Below are 21,347 nucleotides of genomic sequence, written 5' to 3' on the forward strand. Positions count from 1 at the left end.
GAATGCTGAGCCACAAGAGATGGGCCGTCCTCTGCGCAAGGAGCGGGCTCAGAGGGGTCGCGGCAGGTGAGTCCCTCCAGGTGAGTTGAACAGAAGGCTTCCCAGGGACCAGCTGGAGGTGGGGTGAGCCCTGCCTACCAGCACTGCGAGCAAACTCATATTGCAGCCTGCCTCTTCAAAAGGCAGAATTAAAAAAAAAAAAAAAAAAAGGAATTTAGATTATTTCAAAGGAAATCTCACATCCTGCAAAGCCTCAGTGTTTTTAATCAGGTTTACTCCAATCAAATGTAGGGTCACCTGACAGTAAGATGATATTGTGCTTGGCAGAGTTCAGAACTAGAACTGGAAGCAGTCCTGATCACTGCATTCCTTTTTTTTTTTTAACATATCTTCAGAATTGGACCACACCAGCTGCTCTCTATGCAGTGTATCCTGCCTGAAATTGTAGCTGCCTGAGGACAGTCCAAAGGAAAGGACACCCCCCAGCAGCCTCTCACCAGTGTAACTTCCAGCAATCTTTGTATTTAATAGCCTTCAATGGATTTTTTTTTTTCCTCATGAATTTACCTAATCACTTTCTAAATCCTGTTTCATGCAGCACCATGAGAAAGATAATCTAATTTTGGTCTCTAAGACATGTAATACAAAAAGAATAGGAGGCCCAGGAAAGAATGAAATCGTTTTGCTAACAGATATTACAAAAGCAGGCAACGACTCCAGTCCAGCGATGAAGTAAATTACTAAACCACTCATTACAAAACAACCCAGCACTACCTGCTTTGAAAAAGAATCTATCTAGACTACTTTGCAGTTTTGAAAAAAAAAAAACCCAAAACCACCCGTAATCGCTTTTCTAAGTTTGTGATATGGGTGTTCGTTTCCTTGGCACCATGACGTGAACTTTAAAGCGTGCCTCTTCGACTGGTCCCATAAAAATGCTCCTAAACCCAAAGATCCTTGGATCAGTCACGAATGAGATGAATCAAAAGTTCCCAGGGTGCCACTACTAACAGGAGAACTGGCTCAAACACATGTCCTTTCTGTGAATTCATGCTACTTGTTCTCTATTAAATTACCGGCCTCTACATATTTTGCAATCATTGTACACTAGCACTGTTGCAATCTCCTGCAAAATGTTGAAAACTGGTTTTGAAGTTCTACACTTACAGGTTTGTTGCTGTCATGTCCTAAATTGATTTGCAAAAGAAAATACTATTTTCCTTGTTTAAGTACAGGTGAAATATCCCTTTTAATAAACTCTCCCCTAGTACTTTTCAAAAAAACCAAACATGCATATAGGGTCAGTTGTTGGGTTTTTTTGGTTCCCCCCCCCCCATGTCTTACATCCTATTTAATAATTTCCGGTTGTTCAAAGTGCAAATAGTTGAGTATATTCTACACAGTTTTTACAAAGCTCTAGGTAACTGGGGTGGAAACCGGTGAGATTGCATATACCTTTCTATTTACCCAGACTTCCAGAAAGTGTCATAGTAATTTTAAATTGAAGCCAAAGTAAAATATGCTCTTAAAGGCCATTTTTGAACCTTTTTTTTCTCCTCTACTTGACAAATCTAAATAATTTTCTTTTCTCTCATTTCAATCCTATTTTATGTTATATAACACTTTTTGCACATCCTTTTTGTATTCACGTTAACACATTTGCTGGTTTTTGCTGCCTTTTATTCTGTCTCATTGAAAATGCTAAAACATGCCTGATTCTTGCTTCATAACGTGTCTTTAAGATAATATGGCTCCTGTGGAAAATGTTCCTGGGAGAGGAAAAAGCGATTACTGAGCTGAACATTTTGGAGGCTCTTAAGCTGCCATCAGGTGCACAAAATGTGCCAAATTTCCTACTCCGCTTGTTTGACAGAAGAAAATACTCAATTGAGACATCTGCAACATGACTTCTTTTTTTCCTCCTGCTGTTCCTCCTGACCCAAACCCAAGGCTGCTATTGCCTTTCTGAATATATCACTCCTTATCTGAAAAGCCATTTAGCTGCAAATCCAAAACCTTTCCATTCTTACTGCACATGCCTCTATTAGCCATGGTAAAGGCCCGTAACAGAGCAGTTCAAATGTTGTTACTAATGACCTCTCTGGTATTTCTACAGAAATGCTCTGTTAAACACCCAGGCATTTCAACTTTCAGTCACAAGACCTATAAAAAATTCATACTCTGAATCTCTAGTTTCAAACCACAGCTCTGCATCATGAAGAGCTTTTCAATCCTCCCACCCCACACACTATGAAGGGGGAGGGGGAAGAGGCCTTTTATCTTCCTGGCATTTAAATTTCACATTTTCTTCTCCTCTTGTTTGCATTTTTAAGTAGTTCTGGAGGTTGGAAAAAAAAAAAACCCAACAAAATGATGAACAATGTGAGCCTGAGTTTTCTTTTATTCTATTAAAATATAACATTACCTAGGAACCTTTTAGCTAGATATTTAACTAAAAATGAAAACAGGTGTAAAAAACAAGCTTTATCATTTAAGTAACTTTTTTCTACATTATGGCTGTCTTTCAGAAATTATAAAACTGCTATTTCAGGATTGAAAGACTACCCCTGAGACAGGGAAGCACCTGGAAAAACAATGTACAGCTATCATCGTACATTCTCCAGCAGTATGTAAAGCTTTGATCTGGCCTTTAAATGAGTTTGCTGGATTAGAATAACAGGGGTTTTTTGGAAGTATGTTTATATTTTCCAGTAATACGGTTATTTTATATGACACTTCTGTAAACCAAATTTGAATGTAACGGGTCTTCTGGGTTAGTCTCTCAAAATGTTGAAAATTACTCTTTCTGAAGAGTCTTCACAGTTCTTCCGACTCACTGTAGCCCTGCCTCATGTCATGTTTCCTCTTTCTACCCTTGTTCATTGCTTTTAAAGCCATTTTTATAAGCGTCCATTCTTCCTGGTCCTCAGTTTGATCAGCTGCCACTTGCCCTGCCTCCTGCACGGATTACATCTGTTGCCTCCCCTTGAAAGGGTTTCACCCGCTCTGGGAGGCGAGACGCCCTCCTCTCCGTACCCCTCGGACTTCAACGCAGCCGCAGCCTGTCCTACAAAGAAACCACTGTCCTTGATTGCCACAGTAGGTCAGTGCTACACACAACAGCGATCTCATGTACGTCACAGCCTGAAATATCATGATGCTCTGCAACATTCTCGACTTTCTTTTCTTCATGTTCCTTTCCTCCGTGTTTGGTTGGTTTTTTGACTTAATTTATTCAATGACAGCTTTTGAGCAGTAGTAAATAGTTGAAGAGGATGGAAACAGATCTGTATCTTATCACCAGTAATAGCAGAGCTTGATAAAATGTCATCTACGCAGTATTTTCAAAATTTGCTAAAAGCATCTCTCGTCAGCAGGAAGCAGAGAAGAGGTCCTAGGAAACCACTCATCCCACGGAAAGAGATTTTGTCTCTTTGCCCCCCTCCAGAGCAATCTCGCTAAACCGATCGGCATCCACCTGCCCATTTCTGCAGAGGCTCGATGCCCTCTCCCTCTCCCCGTACTCCCACAGCCCGACCCCCTCCCACAGCCGCCGCCCCTCCCCCCCCCCCCCCCACGGCCGGGACGCTCTCCCTCTCCTTCACCGCCGCGGGCGACGGCGCCCCGGCCAGACACCCGCCTCGACAGACACCTGAGGGCGCTCGGCCAAACCCCCCACCCAGCCTTCTCCCGGCCGAGTAACGAAACAAACCGAGCCGCGGCCGCGGCCCAGCTCGTTCACCCGCGGGGCAGCGTGGGCCGCGGCAGAGCCCGGGCCCTGTGGGCCCTGTGGGCCCTGTGGGCTCTGGGGGGTCCTGTGGGCCCTGGGGGCTCTGGGGGGTCCTGGGGGCCCTGTGGGCTCTGGGGGGTCCTGTGGGCCCTGGGGGCTCTGTGGGGTCCTGTGGGCTCTGGGGGCCCTGTGGGCTCTGGGGGGTCCTGGGGGCTCTGGGGGCCCTGTGGGCTCTAGGGGCTCTGGGGGCCCTGTGGGCTCTGGGGGGTCCTGGGGGCTCTGGGGGCCCTGTGGGCTCTGGGGGGCCCTGTGGGCTCTGGGGGGGCCCTGTGGGCTCTGGGGGGCCCTGTGGGCTCTGCGGGCCCTGTGCCTGTGCCTGCCCGCCCCGCTCCCCCTCAGCCCGCCCGCAGCGCCGGCGGCGCCGCTCCCCCCGCGCGCATGCGCCCGCCGCACTGTGACGCCAAACCGCGGCGGGCGCCGCGACGTAGCCGGCGAAGCCCTCCCGTCTCCGCCAATGGGGTGGCGCGGAGGGGAGGCCCCGCGCCGCGGTTGGCCGGCCCCGCCCCCGCCCCGCCCCGTGCCCGCCGCCGCGGAGGGGCGGCGGGGGGACCCGGATGAGGCAGCCTCGGGCGGCCGCGGCCGTTAAACGCCGGCCTGCGGGCGCGGCCCCCGCCATGGCGGCGGCGCGGTGAGGGCAGCGCGCTCGGGGCGCGGCGCGGGGCGCGGCGAGGATGCTGCTGGTCTATGTGATCCTGCTCTCGGCGCTGGCCGGCGGCCTCCTCACGCTCCTGCTCCAGCTCCTGCTGCTCTACAGGAAGAAGCCCGAGCCCCCCGGGGCGGCCGGAGCCTCCGACGGCCTCGTCTACGCCCGTGTCGCGGCCGACCACAGCCTCAGGGATTACCTCCAGGGCTCGGAGCCGGCCGGCAGCCAGGCGTCTCCGGAGCCAGCCCCCGGCCCGGCCCCGGCCTCGGCGCCGGCCGCCGCCGCGGCTCCCGCCGCCGCCCCGGGCCCGGAGCCCGGCGCCAAGCAGCAGCAGCCGCCGCAGCAGCAGCAGCAGCAGCTGCCAGAGCCCCCGCCGGCTCCCTCCTCCCGCGAGGAAACGTGCCACTTCCTCAATGCCATTTTCCTCTTCCTCTTCAGGGAGCTCAGGGACACGGCCCTGGTCAGGAACTGGGTCACCAAGAAGATCAAGGTGGAGTTTGAGGAGCTGCTCCAGGCCAAGATGACGGGGAAGGTGCTGGAGGGGCTCAGCCTCAGGGACGTCTCTCTCGGCAACGTCCTGCCCGTCTTCAAAGCTGTCAAGCTCATTCGGCCGGTGGTGTGCAATGAAGAGGGCTGCCCCGAGGAGCTGGGCTTTGAGGTAGACCTGGAGTACAATGGTGGCTTCCACTTGGCCATCGATGCTGACCTGGTCTTCGGCAAGTCGGCCTACCTCTTTGTCAAGATCTCCCGGGTGATGGGGAAGCTGAAGCTGGTCTTCACGCGCCTGCCCTTCACGCACTGGTCCTTCTCTTTTATGGATGACCCTGTGATACTCTTTGAAGTGAAGTCTCAGTTTGAAGGGAGGCCAATGCCTCAGCTCACTTCCATCATTGTGAACCAGTTCAAGAAAGTTATTAAGCGCAAGCACACCTTACCCAATTATAAAATCAGGTACGATGTCATGCGTCCTCAAGGTTACTTTGGGTGGCGTGCATTAGAATTGTTGTTTTGCTCTTAATTGGTAAAAATATATTTCTGTTGGGCCTTCTACAGTAGGGGTACTTGTACATTGCTGGTCTGCTATCAAAAGCTTTCCATGAAGGTAGGCATGTTTTTCTGTTTATAATAGGTGAAGAAGCCATTGCACAGCAAGATTGTGACATGCCCCAAACTACATGTAACTAAATGGCAGAATTAGTAGGTATCAAAAATTCTGGGATCCTGTCAGGTGTCCAACAACAGGACTGTGATATCCCTCTTTGGAAAAGGTAGAAGGATGGCTCTGTGGAACAGTGTGTGGGTTTGGGGTGTCCTCCCAAGCTGCTGCCACTGCTGAGCCACCTGGGCAAGACTTGTGGCTTATACTGTGGCATAAGCGTGCGTGGTTGTTACTTAATGTGAGAAAGGATAAAGCTCACTCTAGGGAATGTTTGTGATATCCCATGGTAGATGGTGTCCTCTTCCTTTTTGATTTGCTGACTTTCGTCAGCAAATAACTTTGGGGAAATCTAAAAGTTGGTAAGAGAAGTATTGCCACTACTGTGGTAAGTAGAACTTTGGGGGAACTCTTGGGGATTTTTTTGTCTTTTATTGTAAGATGGTATATTTTCTTTTATAAATGCGCACAGTGCAGCACAGCACAGATTATATATTGAATACAATGAAATGTTCAGTGATATTTCTGCAGCAGAAGTGGCAAGTGGCATCTTTAATCAGAAATGAGGGTGGAATCAAACTATATTTTACCACTGTTCAGGTACCATGAACCTGAACTGTCATGTGTTCCCTTTCTGTCATGTGTCTTATCACTCTTAGCATACCATATTTTATTTCTCTTTTGTTTATTCTTTGTAGTTTGTATTATGTATTAAGTAAGGATTTTTGTTTTGTTTACCACATTCTTCTGCAATAAGCCTTTTCTCTGAAATTCCTCAGAGATGAGTAACTAAAAATGCCTATTTGAATTTTGAAGTGTAATTAGCTTTGCAGTGATGTAACTTTTAAAGCTTTTTCAGCTGGTTCTTCTGCAATCAAATTTATAAGAGTTCTCATGAAAATGGATTTGTAAAATATCCAAGATTTAGGAAGCCCTGAAAGGGCAGTAAGTAATGTGTTCAAGTAACATGGTGGTCCTTTCAAATTTTGAGGTACTGAATTGCTCTCCAGAAGGCCCTGGGCAGCAGTGAAGCTGTCAAGGGCAAGTTTGCTTCCATTCTCTTACTGTGTTGGAAAGGGACTGCAGCTGTTAACTGTGGAGAAGAGCCTGAAGGAGAGGCTGGGATAGCACAGTCGTGGTGCAGAGTGAGCACTCTTGGCATAGCTACAAAGAGCAAGTAGTGATCTTTATGCTCTCTAGACAAATTTTTAGGGTGCCTGTGGAACCAGTGATGATGTGGTCCTCCCCTTCAGCAGAGGCAGACAGACATCTTCATTTTTCCTCTGGGAGATGCACCTGGGCAGTAGGGCGCTCTCATCATTTAGTTAGAGGTAACGAGTTTTTCACATATTTCTCACACTTTATGTGGCATAAAGAATGCGTGAGGCACGTGTGAGCCACTGACGTGTTGAAAGGACTGGAAGGGAAAATAAGGAAAGAAGCAGAGTGCAGTGTTTGGGGTAGAAATGAGTAGAAGTGTGAGGATAGAAGGTCACTGACACTGAGAACAATATGTAGGAAGCATAAATTCTGTTTTTCACACTAGATAGTAGGCTGGTAGGACAGGGTGGCAAATGTTTAGTGAAACAGTATCCAACCCTGTATAGGGTGCTTTTGACCTTCATATTTTATACTGTGTTCTGAACATGTCATTCTGACCCACTGTGTTGTGAAGGGGAAGGCAGGACACTAAGCTGAATGCGCATTAATGAAACTGTCTTAAGGAAGGCAGATAAGGTCATTGGTGTCCTAAAGTGGGAACACAGGCCCCTATGTGGGGACCTGTAGCTGTCTGAACCTTTAGCTGTCCACAGTTACCCAAGGTTTTGTGGAACACAGGCTGAAAACACATATTCTCCATAAGTGTGTCTCAGATGTGTATGTAGGTAGATCTGTAGACAGCAAAACCTGGTAACAGCCAAGTAGTAGCGATACACTCTTACATGGTGGTGTAGTTGAGAATTGAGGCATTTTGGTTTAAATGGTATAGAGAACTGATTCGGAAAATCAAGCCCCCTGCTGATAAGATGTGAAATTTGGTAGTTTTAATAAAATTTGTAAGAGTACACTGGCTTGGGATTATGGTATGTTAATATATTCCTTAGCAAAGAATGTATAGGAAGAAGTCAGGAGAGTTTCACAACCGCTTAATAACCTGTTACCTTACTTAAAGCTTAACAGTTTCTCATCTACAGGGAATGTGCTTATCCTATCCCCATTTTTTTCTGATGGCCTATATGCCTTTTGTTTAAGTACATAGTCAATGTTTGATTCCGTGTGTAGTTTAAAACCTTTTTGCTGTCTCCCTACTCTTGCTCAAGTAACTTTATAAATAAATCTTTGAAGAGCAGTAATTACAACCTTGTAAACAAAAGCGCATGGAGTGTGGGAAGAAGTTCTCTTTTCAGCTGGTTAAAGGGGCACTTTGTTACCCTGCTAGCTTCTGGATTGAAGTCCACAAAGGAGTTTTATCTTGTTTCCAGATGCTAAGTAGCGTGAAAAATTAAAATATGTCATTTTCTTTGCCTTTTGTATTAGGTGACTTCTAGAGGTTATTACTTGGTAGTAAATGGCATAAGAAGAGAACTTTTGCCAGTAGCTGATTTTGAACATCCTGTAACTAAGTTTGTGTAAAGCACATCCCCCCTCCTCTGTTACCTAATTGTAAAATGCTGCATTAAAAAAAAAAGTGTTGTCTTTGCACATGTGTTGTTTGTTGCTACACACGTACTTTTGTATTGTTTCCAGTTACGTACAAAATCTTATGCAGGAAAGCAGTGATCAGTAAGAGCATCTTCTTTTGTATCATCCGTTGCTAGGAGTGGCTTTGTGCAATGTGCATAACTCTAGCTTGAAAGTAGAAGGTGGCGTCTTGCATTCCTGATGCACTCTTAAATGTCTATGAGGGGAGGCAATGTAGACTAGTAAGTGCATTTTAAAGTTTGTCTAGCATTTTATGTACAGCTTGCTCCATGAAAGCAATTGTCTACTAATTGTTAAAGAAGGGATGGACTTTGTCTAAACAAATAAGTGGTAATTTGTGTTGTATTCTGATAGTGTGTAATCACTTTTCTTTGGTGCTTTAAGAAATGTGTTTGTGGCAAAACACCCTATTTTGAAGCTGTTCTGCTGTTGAATGGCAATTGCTATCTCGTATAGTAGAATTTGGTTAAATCTCTGGAAGCAAGGCTGCTGGTAAAATTCAGTGAATGGCAGGCTTTTCTTTAGTTATCATTGATGAGGGATTTGTGCAATTCAACTGGTAGTAGCAAGAGTTACTACTGTTTTATAGCTAACTTTAATGTATTTGTTGTTGCTTTGTAATAGGAATGCAAACAGCTTTTCTGAAAGCACTGTGGTCTGTCAGAAGTTTCTTGTTCAGGTGGGGGAAAGATCTAAAATGACAACTGGTTTTTGTTTTTCTTCTCCAATATATATGAGTTCTGGTGCACTCTTGAGAAATTGGGTAACTGTTTGAGTCAAGGGTGGCTTTTATTTTTTTTTATAACTAGCTCTGACTTCAGTAAGGTAATGAAGAGTTGTAAGTATTATTTATTTGGCTCTACATAATCCATAACTCTATTTTGACTTGCATTAACTGTTTAAATTATACCTTTTTTTTAGTTCTAAGACAAGTTGACCAGTGTGTGGAACTTGGGAATGAGCATGGAAAGCCTTGACTTCACATTGGTTGGTTGTGATGCCAACTATTGGTGTTCTGCAGGGTGGCCACTGACCCACCAGCTGTGTCTCGCTGTCTCAAAATCTCTAATACTGGCGCTCTCAGGAACCATATTTAGTCAGTCTTGCCCATTGGCATAGCTTGACTTGGCACTGGATATTTCACATAGGTTTCTTTTCCTAGAGCAAGATGGTAGATACCAATTATCAGCACAAAGTGGAGTTTATCTAGTGGCCTGAATCCAACCTTTGGTTTTTCATTGTATACCCTAAAACACTTCTTTAAAAGTAGTACCATAGACGTGGTTCATGCTGGCTTTAACCTTCTATATCATGTCCTTTTAATAGTACGATAAAGTGGTTAACACTAAGCTGCAGTTACTAGCATTGCCATAGCATGTTTAGTATTTGGAGATACAGTAAGGACTATTTCAGGTGTCTTACCTCCTTGCTTGCCTGAGCTGTTGCAGGTGTCACAGGTTCATCTCTGTTAGTTCTCTAAGGAGCTGGACATCACTCATTAACCTGTTATTAAGCTGCTTATTGGTGGCAACCTTGATATTCCCCTCCATTGTGTCAGGTATATAGGTACACTGATTGCCTAGCCTATTCTTAACAGTCAGCTGTAATTTTGTCGTTTTGAACAGGTCCTGATCTTGCTTTGCATATGTTTTGGAGAGCTTTGGGTTTTGGGCTCTTTCTAGACAATAAAAACACACTTTGCCATAATGAAGATACAAAGCCCTTTGTGTGTCTGTAAAGGGTGAGGAGGAAGTACTTGCAGTCTAGTCTCCTTCCAGAATTTAATTTCTGGGTATTTCTTAATCAATTATGTAAAAAAACAAACCTCACAGCTGCTGGTTTATTTGTGGTTTGTTTTTTTTTTTCAATTTAAGGTCTTGCAAGTTCATCCATTTAGATTCTAAGCAGATTAGGTATTGCCTAATCAGTGAGACAGTTCTGTATATTTTAAGAACATGTGGTTTCTCAGTTTGTTACACTTTAAAAAGCTAATATTTTGTATTGATAGTAGCCTGTTTGAGGAACTATACTTTGCTTTATTTTAATGCATGCTACCACAGAGTGGAATAACTTTCTTTAAGATTCTTTAGAAGTAATCCCACAAAGGATTGCTTCTGAGGTTTCTTTATCAGGTATTTAGGTGATCTCCTGACGTCCCTTGCAGCATGAATTATCCTTGGAACTGGTCATTTGCAATATAGTTAGTTAATGTTAAATAGTTTTATGCTTTATTTGGAAGCTGGGGCTATATTGAATTTCACTGGTAAGAACCATTAGACAGGCCCATTTTAATCTACCATTATAGAATGCAATTTGAGAGTTACACAGCAGTTTCTTATTTTTGGCAAAACTTGAGCTGAGAAGTAATGGAAGTAGCTATTGATTTGAAGTGTGTTTTATATAGAAATGACTTCATAATATGGCAATAGAGGTATTGGAAAAAGTATAAAAATTTTTAAAGTATATATTATTCATATGACGAGGTTATACTCAGAAATACCAGAAACAATCATAGAGATTGGAATTGCGAGCATGTCTAACTTCAGAAAGCAGCAGCCAGTAGAGATACCTACTTTCTCTACAGCTTCTGCAAAGGTAGAGGTTATGGAGATTCTTTTCCTGAGTGGATTTCTTCTGCAGTTGTGATATGAACCTCTCTTACTAGTTAAATCTTTAAGGCACTCTTGTTTCAAGTTCTCATTCCTGTTGCTGCTGAAAGGAAAGAGGAGGCTTGTTTTCTTTTTTAATGCCATACCTACTCTAGGTGCAAAAATCTTCTTGCATACAGGATTCGAGTCCTTTTCTGCTCTGCAAAAACTGATGGTAAAGCAGCACTGTGATACTTGCAAGTTTTCAGACTGTTCCGGAGAGGTAATGCTCTGAATGATGCCAGCACAAAGACTTGTTCTGCTAATGGCAAAGCAGTGATAATTGGAATCGGTAGATCTGTCTGTAGACAGTAGTTCCATGCTTGGAAGATTATCTTTGTAGTGCATGGACAAGTAGTTTTTCTTATTCGTACAGGAGCTAGAGTAATGGATCTGTAGGCAACCTGACATGCAGTAAACAAAAACCAAACCCCGGAACATTAAATACTTTCATTTCTTCAAGGGTGCTACGTGTGTAGAAGGAAGCTTTTTGTAGTACAGAGCTTTTTATTGTCTTTATTTTGGGAGTGGTCTATCTCAGACATACATTGTTTCCAGAGGGTCACTAAATACATGCTTCTTCAGATTAAATGGAAGTGTGTGGTACAAAGTATGTATGTAAATCTCCTTATGTAGATACCAAGTTTAAAACCTATTGGTTCTAGGGGTTTTGAAACCTTTTAGTCTTTCCCAGCTCCAGCACTTCATAGGCTTTCACACTGGAAAGATCTAATTCTGAAAGAATGCCAGTTTGAAACTTGTTCATTATAAAGTCAGATTTAATGAATGACCAGCCACATATTAGACATTTCCCAGTGTACAGGTGGCATTCTTTTCAGGTTAAGAGTGAGCCTTTTCCTATGACTAGTCAACAAATGTTACATTTTCTTTTCTTACCTGCAAGGGTGAGGAACTAGTATGGCACATTAGTGAAGAAACTGGGAAACCAGAGGTATAGTTGGGGACAAAAAAAAAAAAATCTCAGTTGGAGGGAGAGATGGATGAAGACATAAAAGAATAAGTTTTGGCGATTATTGTTTGCATTTGCTGGAGATAGCAATCCAATAAGTATTAAGGTTAATTGGTTTGATGGGAAAATAAAACCTCCTTCAACTTCTCTTACTTGAAACAGTATATAAAAGATTATTTGTGCAATAATAATGAAAATTACCTCATTTAACACCTTTGCTGTTTTGTATTTAAAAATTACTTCATCTTAGTCCTGCAGTGAACTTCTTTCATGTGGATAGTAAATGAAGGGTCTGAAAAATCTGATAAGATTTATTTGGTACTTCATGGTGTTTTGCATGCACTAGCATTGAAACTGTGCATTTCTCTTCATCTGAACTCCAGTCTTGAACATTTAAAATGATCTTGCTGCTCAGTGAGAACAAATACTTTTCTTTTTATTCAGTTGTCATAATTTGTATAGCTTTCAATTCCTTTTAAATAAAATAGAAAATAGCAGTGGCACTTTTTATTTTTTGAAAGGTAACTTATTTCAAAGTATAGTTAATCCCATTACCAAAATGTAGCCGTCTTAACAAATGTCCAAGCTTGGCTCTGAGCCTGTCTGTTGGAGCGGGCAGGTGTGTTCAAGCACTAGAGTTGGGATGTTCTGAATCACCTTCTACAGGCTGTATGATTAGTTTCTGTGGGTAGATAGTGCGAAAAATGTTCCCTACCTGTCACGCAAAACAGAACGCTGAATTTTCCTTAAAGGAGATTACTTCAAGGAACAGAGGCACAGAATTTACCTGTAAAAATGGGTAGCTAATACAGATCTCAGGAGCTCATTTGATGCCAAAATGTACGAGTCTCTTATAGAACCTATTTTATATCTATTAAGCATGTGAAATAGTTAATCTTTTTATTAGCAAATTATACTTGATCAGAAGGCTCTTAAATAAGGAGCCTGGGTAAGGACAATAGGTTTTAGTAATCAGTGTGGTAGAACAGTGTGGTGCTCCAGTGATGGTGAAACTTAGTCTCAGGCTGCCAATTTAACTATTGGGGCTAGTCCTTTCATGTTACTGGGTTTCTATGGGGAAACTGCTTATTCTGCATTCCTGCAGAGATTGCCTGAAGTCACCCAATATGCTCCTGTGTTTACAGTTCATGTTCACACTTGTTTGATTTACAACTATTTCAACATTTGGTTATTCTTGATATTATTGTTCTTCAGAGAATAGTAAAAGACTTTAAATTTAAAACTTCTTCTAGGATTAATAAGCTTTATTGTCTAAAATGAGTATGGATTGTTACATACCTATGCTTTTTGTTAATTTAATAGATAATTTGTGCCACCCCAGTCTGCTAAAATCCATTAATTGCAGAACTACAAAAAACTTGGCATAACTATCTCAAACTGTGCTTTTGTCCAGAAGAAAGCAATGATCCAATATTATAAATGTTAGCTGGGAACAATTAGCTTTTTGAGCAGGTTTCATTCTGTGTGATACATGAGTATCAGTATTTTATATAATTAAGACAAAATACTCTACTGAAAGTGTTTGTTTTGATGTTCAGGGGTTGAAGAGGGCCTGTTCATAACCGTGGATAAATTCTCATTTTGGAAATGAGTGTGGGTGCCGGTTTGTGTGAAGGGGATTTGGGAGTCATTATTTAATAAACATTTGTCAGGTTAATTGTGACATACTAAGCTGAACACGGAATCATAGAATGCTTTGGGTTGGAAGGGACCTTTAGAGGTCATCTAGTCCAACCCCTGCAGCGAGCAGGGACAGCTTTAACCAGAGCAGGGTGCTCAGAGCCCCGTCCAACCTGGCCTGGGATGTTTCCAGGGATGGGGCATCCACTGCCTCTCTGGGCAACCTGTGCCAGTGCTTCACCACCCTCACTGTAAAAAATGTCTTCCTTATATCCAGTCTAAATCTATCCTTCTTTAGTTTAAAACCACTACCTCTTGTCCTGTCACAACAGGCCTTGCTAAAAAGATTGTCCCCATCCTTCCTGTAGGCCCCTTTAAGTACTGAAAGGCCGCAATAAGGTCTCCTCGCAGCCTTCTCTGAACAACCCCAACTCTCTCAGCCTGGCCTCATAGGAGAGGTGCTCCAGCCCTCGGATCATTTTTGTGGCCCTCCTCTGGACCCACTCCAGCAGGTCCATGTCCTTCCTGTGCTGAGGGCCCCAGAGCTGGACGCAGTGCTCCAGGTGAGGTCTCACCAGAGCAGAGTAGAGGGGCAGAATCCCCTCCCTCGACCTGCTGGCCGCGCTGCTTTTGATGCAGACCAGGATACAGATGGCTTTCTGGGCTGTGAGCGCACATTGCCGGCTCATGTCCAGCTTTTCATGCCCCAGTACCCCCAAGTCCTTCTCCGCAGGGCTGCTCTCAATCCCCTCATCCCCCAGCCTGTATTGATATTGGGGGTTGCCCCATCTCAGGTGCAGGACCTTGCACTTGGCCTTGTTGAACCTCATGAGGTTCACACAGGCCCACCTCTCCAGCTTGTCCAGGTCTCTTTGGATGACATCTCGTCCTTCTGGCATGTCAACCACACCACTCAGCTCGGTGCTGTCTGCAAACTTGCTGAGGGTGCACTCAATCCCACTGTCTATGTCATTGATGAAGATGTTAAACAGCACTGGTCCCAGTACGGGACCAGAATTTATAAATAATTTCTTTGAGTAGTTTCTGCTGCAGTCACTGAGTTTCTGGTTAAACTAAAGAATTTACTGCTGGAATGGTGTTCATCTTGGTTGAGAGACACAAGCAAGATCCGTACAAGTTTTGAAAGCTTTTCCTGTTATTATTTATCTTCACTGTTTAACAAATTGTAGTTGTTTCACAAACCAATTGAATCTGGGCTAGAATTCAGACCTTCAAGATGTTCAATGATCCCAGCCAGCATATCTAGTAAATTAGTGGAAAATCTTCAATGAAGACTTCAGTTGACAGGTATGTTTGTGTTGCAAAGAAAGTTTCTACAGTACAGTTAAAGTGCCCAACCACCAGTGAAATGGTTATGTATGCGGTGTCATGGGTGTTCCTAAACTGCTCTACCCAGCAAGGTGGGTATGTGCTGTGTTGGGTTTGGTAGCTCAGACTTCTGCATGACACCTGCCCAAAGCTGTTTCGGTGCATCTGCTTCCCTAAGCACCCTTCCTTCTGGAAGGACTCTTGCCCTTGTGGAGCCCTGCCTGGGTTAATAAGCCCTTGCAGGACTTGGGAGTGCATCTCTATTTACTGTAGGACCCAGCTGGAGCCCGGCAGCATTTTAGACCTGTCTGTGGCCATATATAGCTATGAAAACCACCAGGGAGATGCTAGGTGTAGCAGAGCAGAAAAGAAAGAGAGGAGAAACCTTACTTTTTGTGAGATGAGAGAAAGGCAGAAATTGTTTTCAATCTGGGTTGGGCTCTGGAGAGCTACTTTGTTATTTTTTTCCCACTAACAGTTGTAATTCATTTTAGTCTTAAAACTACATGGGAACAATTTACCTTTATAATTTCTTAATTCCCCTGTTCAGCTTGCAGCTACACTATAGTTCAGCAGAATGGTCTGTAAGGAGCAGTGCACCCAGCCCTCTCCATTAAAGCTGTTTCATGTAATGGAAAATACAGGGATTCTACTACAGCAATAAAGTTTTCGCATTTTTGAAGACTTACCAGATGTCATAAAAATCTGTCTGCGATAGAGTGTATTACATAGATCAGCTGATGATAGAGTTAATCAGACTGTTACTCATACTTAAAGACAGTAATTAATTGCCAGATATGACTAGCATAAAAATAAATTAGGATAATCATTTGGGAATACTTTTTTTAGCAATTCTGTGTTTCTTTAACTGTAAACCTTACAGGAACAATTTGAGATGTAAATTCACAAAATTATTTCTTAATTTCTGTCCATATATGGATATGTAGTGGAAATCATAACACTTACATACTTTGTCCTGACTTTAACTTAGTCTTGACGCTAGGCTTCAATATATTCTCTTGTATCAGTTTTAATGGCAACAGAGTTATGAAAAATACACACTTCCTTCTGAATGGGCACAAATATTACGATCTGCTTTTGTAATGGCATTAAATGGAAGATTGTGGTGTTTGCCAGTGTCACTGAAATGAAGACACTAATACTTAGAGTAACTAATACAACATATGTAAAATGCTTTAAGTGATGCTAAATGCTTTGAAAAATATCCTGTCAAATATACTTTTTATGTGGTATTTTAAATGTAAGCCATTGTGTAGTAAGAACTAAAATGGACTTTTACATGAATGCCACTTGTGTGGTAAATGACTTAAACTATTATTCCTGTTTGCCTGAGCTAAAGCAAGAAGAATCGAAATTGAAGATCATAGGCTTGCAGTGACACGGCAGAAGGCTTCACGGTGGTGTTTGATTCACCTCTGTGAATGATCTGGCTTGGTGAATAATTCCTAAGTAATTAAACAATGGAAATGATGCAATGTAACTCTGAAAACTTCAACAGGGTTTGGTTTTTTTTGAAGAGTAACTCTCCATACTTGCTAACAAAACTTAATGCAATATGGTAGAATAAACAAAACAAATTCTAATGTTGCCAAGCAAAGAGCCCAGTGGATTACAAGGGGAGGTGGGGTGGGAACAGCAATATTAGTCAGTGGTATTGTTTTAAAACAATACTACAAAAACTCAGATTTTTTTTTTTCTTTTTTTTTTTCCCCTGTTCCTCTGAAAGAAGGGCAAATGAGAGAAAATATCCAAGTTCATTATGGGGATGGTGGGAGAAGATTATGGTAATTTGAGCGGCTGCTTCTTTCAAATGTGATCACAAGTCCCAACTGTGACTTGCCACCAGTGATGCAGGACTTGCAAAGTGCAGGAATCCTTCCTGTTTAATTAATCTCGCAAGCTCCTGAATTTGATTGTCAACAGTGGTGCCACAGGTCATGTCCAGAGTGAGCTTCTGCATTATTTGATCCTGTTTGTTTACAGCAGGGGCCCATTAGTAAAGTGCTGTGACTCACAAATGGTGACACCTTTGCTAGGGGACAGTTGGCAAGTATGTGCCATGGTGTGTCCCCCTGTGCCCATCAGTGCCCTCCCCACCGTTGCAATCTGAATAGCTGAGCTGTCTGTAAAACTGCTCCTTAATTACTGCTGTTTACAATTTTAAGGTGAACTGTCAGTCATCTCAGCTTTGAAAATGGTACTGCGGATCCTGAGCTAGACGATCTCTGCCAGTTTGGAAGACTTTAAGGGTGTGAACTGGACCATCTTCTCTCTTGTTAGAAGTGACTAGGTAAATGTAGATTGAGAAGCTTCTGTAGTTCAAGCATTTTAAAAACTAACTGGAGGAGTGAGGATAAGCCTTGGAAAGTTATCATGTCTAGAATTCAGAACAGATAAAAATATTTTTTCCCTTTTGGTTTACAGCTGTCAGAGATTATTTTCAGCAGTGAGACAGTCATTTTCTGTCTAAATGGTCCAAGAGGATGTTGTTAATTTTCACATGGACATAGGCTCATGTTTAGAGCAGAGGATTAAAACTCTTGAACTCAATGAATGAGTCATGTACAGAGTTTAGACTTCTGTTAGAACATCAAGACAATTTTCCTCTGACCAGGATTGTGGAGAGCTGATGTTTGTAGAGAGACTTGAGACCTCCTTGTGGGAGAATATATTGCTGAAGTGAGAAAAAGCTAGCATTTTGCTAGCATCAGTTACTTGAACCAATCTCTAATCCAGCTGGCTAAAGGCAGAGTTTTGGGGTGGCTTGGATTTATTTGGTTGGTTTTTGGTGTGGTTTTTTTTCTGCTGCTGTTCTCCTTGAATGCCTAAAGGCTGCTTGCTGAACCACACCTGCCTCTCTTCCAGCTCTATGTGAACAAGAGCATATTCTGCATCTTCTGCCCCATTTTGGAGCAGAGCCACGATTGAGGCTTTCTGGTTAGACAGGGAAATTTTGCCTTCGTCCTGTCTGAGACTGAAATACAGCAGGATTTTTGATCTCTTTCTCTTCATTTGAACCAACAGTTGGCTTCAGCTAGGTCACATACAATTTAAAAAAACCAAACCACACAAACTCAAGAGATCACAGAGGTGGCATTGACTGCATTGAGTTCACTAGGCTATTTCAGTGTTTATGGAATTTAGAGTTTGGGAAACTACTATTCTTGAAATGCAAAAAAGTCTGTGCATGGTCAAGTTGATCTTGTTTGTGCTGATAAGAGAGTAGTTTTGATAAGGCTGATTCAAGATTTCTCTTTTACCCATGGCTATTTCAATATAGACAGCAATGGCAAATCTTTTAAGAGTCTCCTTGCCGTATTTACAATTATTTCTGTCATATAAGCAAGAAAAAAAAAATCTGCTCTCTTTCTGAAAGGAGCTACTTGACTATTTACATTTGTTTTATTTGTTCTTGTAGGATGGGTCTTAAAGTTTTAAAAGTGTTTTTCTTGAGTGTCTGGTTTGAGATATACCTCAGAGGTACTGATATCTCCGTAAGAAAGCAGACTGTAGTTTAAGAATCTGGAAATGTGTGAAACATCTTTGAAGGAAGAAAAAAAAAAAACCCAAATAATGAAATCCTTGCCCTTTTTTTTAGGTCTTGATTTAAAAAGTGACTGTTCATATATTGAGAACTTATGTGTATAAGCCTCCCACATGCCTGTGGCAGAATATACTGTAACACAGTGGGTGGAGTGCTAGAATTGATTTGCAGTTTTCCATAAAATTTCCTAGAAAATAAACTTACTCTCTTATTGCAATGTTTTTCAGGTTGTTTGTAAGCCAATTTTTCATGGGTGTGGGTAAAGCTGAAATTAGTAGATTTCTATACTGAATAAGAGTATAGTTTGAATTACTCAAGTCCCCTGAATATGAATACTGACACACTTCTGCAGCTTTGTTCCTTGTGAAACCAGTGGAAGCTGGGGAATTGCTTTTGCAAGATCTGCAGTGGTGGTACTTTTCTTTTCAAAATACTTTTTTTTTTTTAAAAAAAAAAGTAGTACTAATCTTTTTCAAAATGAGGATGCGTTTCATTTTTCTATCTTCAATGTGAAGAATGATATAAGCTGTTTGCTTATAATACCTAACCCTAACAAGCTTAAATGTAAGCTGATAAGTACTTTTAAAATCTTATTAATGTGATTGTGCCTTTTTAGGAGTGGGTTGTAATATTTTAGAATTTTTGTAGAAGTAAACTTCATCTTAAATTACACAAAATGTAAGAATACAGGATTTCTTTAATGACTTAAAATATGTGGTGTCAATCACTCTTTTTGAAATTTACACACTTCACGGGCACATGACTTGTGTTGCTGTGAATCAGACAAAAAAGGCGATCTGAAAATGATGGAGTTCTGCTCTGTAGTTAGTCGAACCTTTTGAGTACTCCCAAAACGGAAAGTAAATTCAGCAGTTAGTATTTCAAAAATATTTTAGATACTAGAATCTTCAAATACAGTAGCATTTACAAAAGTAAATTGATGCTAATTGATGCTTTACTAAACACAGTCTGACTTGAGATTTTGATCTGATTTTTACTTAGTGTAGTAAACAAAATTAAGACTTGGAATGTATACAAAGTAGCCTTATGCTAAAGATACTTGCATTTTTAGCTGGTGGGCTCTTCTGAGATTTGAGGCCTCTTTTTCCCTTGTTTATTAAGATTTAAATATTCAGTTAATGTAACTCGATTAAAAAATTCATAAAGCTGATGATGTTTAATCGTATTTTATGGCAGTAGAGTAGTGCTGGAATTTGTATAATAGAAGTGATTAATGTGGTCTTAAACAGCTATCCAGTAATTTTTAGACCACTGTTTTAGACAGCAAACTTCCTTTATAAAACCAGAGAATAATTTAAAACTTTTCCTAGAACTTACTCTAGAAAAGTTCTCACTTCTTAACTAAAGCTCTAACAAAATCCTAGCCGCCTCCTGTATTTACAAATGAAGCTGTAGGTCTTTCTGATTCTCCAGTTAGGAAATGGAGTACTGAGAGCTTTTGAAGTTTGTTCCTGTCTATGTTTAGCTCTTAACAATTTTTTTTTTTTATTATGATTCTGGATGTTCTCAACAGATGCAACGAACAGAAACACAAGTGCTTGGTTATCTTTGGCCAGATAAATTGATATTTTTTTCCCAGTTCTTAATAGATTTCCTCATGCAACTAAAATTATTGTTGTTAAGTAGGTACTGGTGGGAGCAGTTAATTTAGGTAATAGGTTAATTAAACTAAACTAAGGCATAAAAGACTCCTGTCCTCTTCTCTATTAAAAGCTGACTTAAGGACAAACAACCATCACAGAATAGTGAATACAAATTAATGCGAACATAGGTCAGGCATTTCTAAAAGTCAACCACTAAATTACAGTCTTGTTCCAGGTAGGTGAATTTCTCCTCCACAGAACTGGCAACTGGAAGGAAGAATAGCATTATTCAGGGGCTGAAAACACCCAAAATGGGGGGAACAAACTTCTTTTTTTTTTTTTTTTTTTTTTTTTTTTCCCCAGATGCAATTTTGATCTAAACTTTGAGTGAGGCGGTGATAAGAGCAAATGAGCCACTGAAGTGACTCTGAAATATGACATGAATGAAGTGTAGAAGTTTCTCATATGAAGGAGACGTACTGACTGCGTGCAGGGTCTGGAAGCATTTTTGCTGTGCTTTGTATGTGGAAGAGCTCAGTATTATGCTACTTCAAGTATAACTTTAATCCTGTATATTAATTGAGTAACTCTATCTTAATTATCTTTCATTATAATCATCTGACCTAATTCCTCATGTGAAATTACTTTTTTTCTTTGCTGTTGTGTCTTGTGGTATTTGTTGAGAAATACTTTTGCTACTCAACGGCTTCTTTTAAATAGTATTTTTATAGGTTTTTTTCACATGCTAAAATTTCACATGAAGTTTGATTGATGCATATTCCTCTTCATATTATTAAGTTAAAGTGCTGGGTTTAACTAACATTTTCTTAATAGCATGCTATTTGAATTTTAGACTTCTGGACAAATAAGATGATAAATTTGGGGAGGGAGACTGGTAATTTAAAAACAAATTGAAAAGGCACTATAAGCATCTAATATAAGGCACTTCTAAAGACTTTTTAAAAATAGTATTCATATCCAAGCAGGGGTTTGGGGCAGAGGCATAAGGTGGTCTTTTTTTCTAGTGTAGCTACAATGTGCCTATTTTGTTCCTCTGGAGAAGATGAAGAGTTTACAAAGGCTTTAACAAATATTGTTTAAAGACAGTAAAATCTCTCCCCGATAAAATCTACCTTACCTCTGATAGTTGTTTAGTATCATTTCACAGGTTTGGAATTGAAAAGGAGGCTTTTGGATATATGGATTGAGTTGGTGTAATCCTACTTTGTAGGTCAAGAATTTGTGACATGAACGTGAATTTTGCCTTTTGACCTTGCTGAATAAGGAGATGGCAGCAT

The 21,347-nt window shown here is 41.5% G+C and overlaps 1 protein-coding gene across 2 annotated transcripts in view; it reads left to right on the top strand.

The window, feature by feature from the left end:
* Nucleotides 1–4,461: 4,461 nt before the first annotated feature.
* Nucleotides 4,462–21,347, top strand: part of PDZD8 (PDZ domain containing 8) — a 65,230-nt gene continuing 48,344 nt past the window's right edge. Inside the window, exons 1-2 of one of the 2 annotated variants that reach the window (XM_075717679.1) lie at nucleotides 4,462–4,707; nucleotides 4,801–5,384. In XM_075717679.1, coding sequence (XP_075573794.1) covers nucleotides 4,462–4,707; nucleotides 4,801–5,384 — 830 coding nt within the window. Of the gene's footprint in view, nucleotides 5,385–21,347 lie in introns of both variants that reach the window. The other variant, XM_075717678.1, reaches the window with a different exon arrangement.

The sequence above is a fragment of the Pelecanus crispus genome, chromosome 10 (genome assembly GCF_030463565.1).
Source record: "Pelecanus crispus isolate bPelCri1 chromosome 10, bPelCri1.pri, whole genome shotgun sequence".
Classification (NCBI taxonomy): domain Eukaryota; kingdom Metazoa; phylum Chordata; class Aves; order Pelecaniformes; family Pelecanidae; genus Pelecanus; species Pelecanus crispus.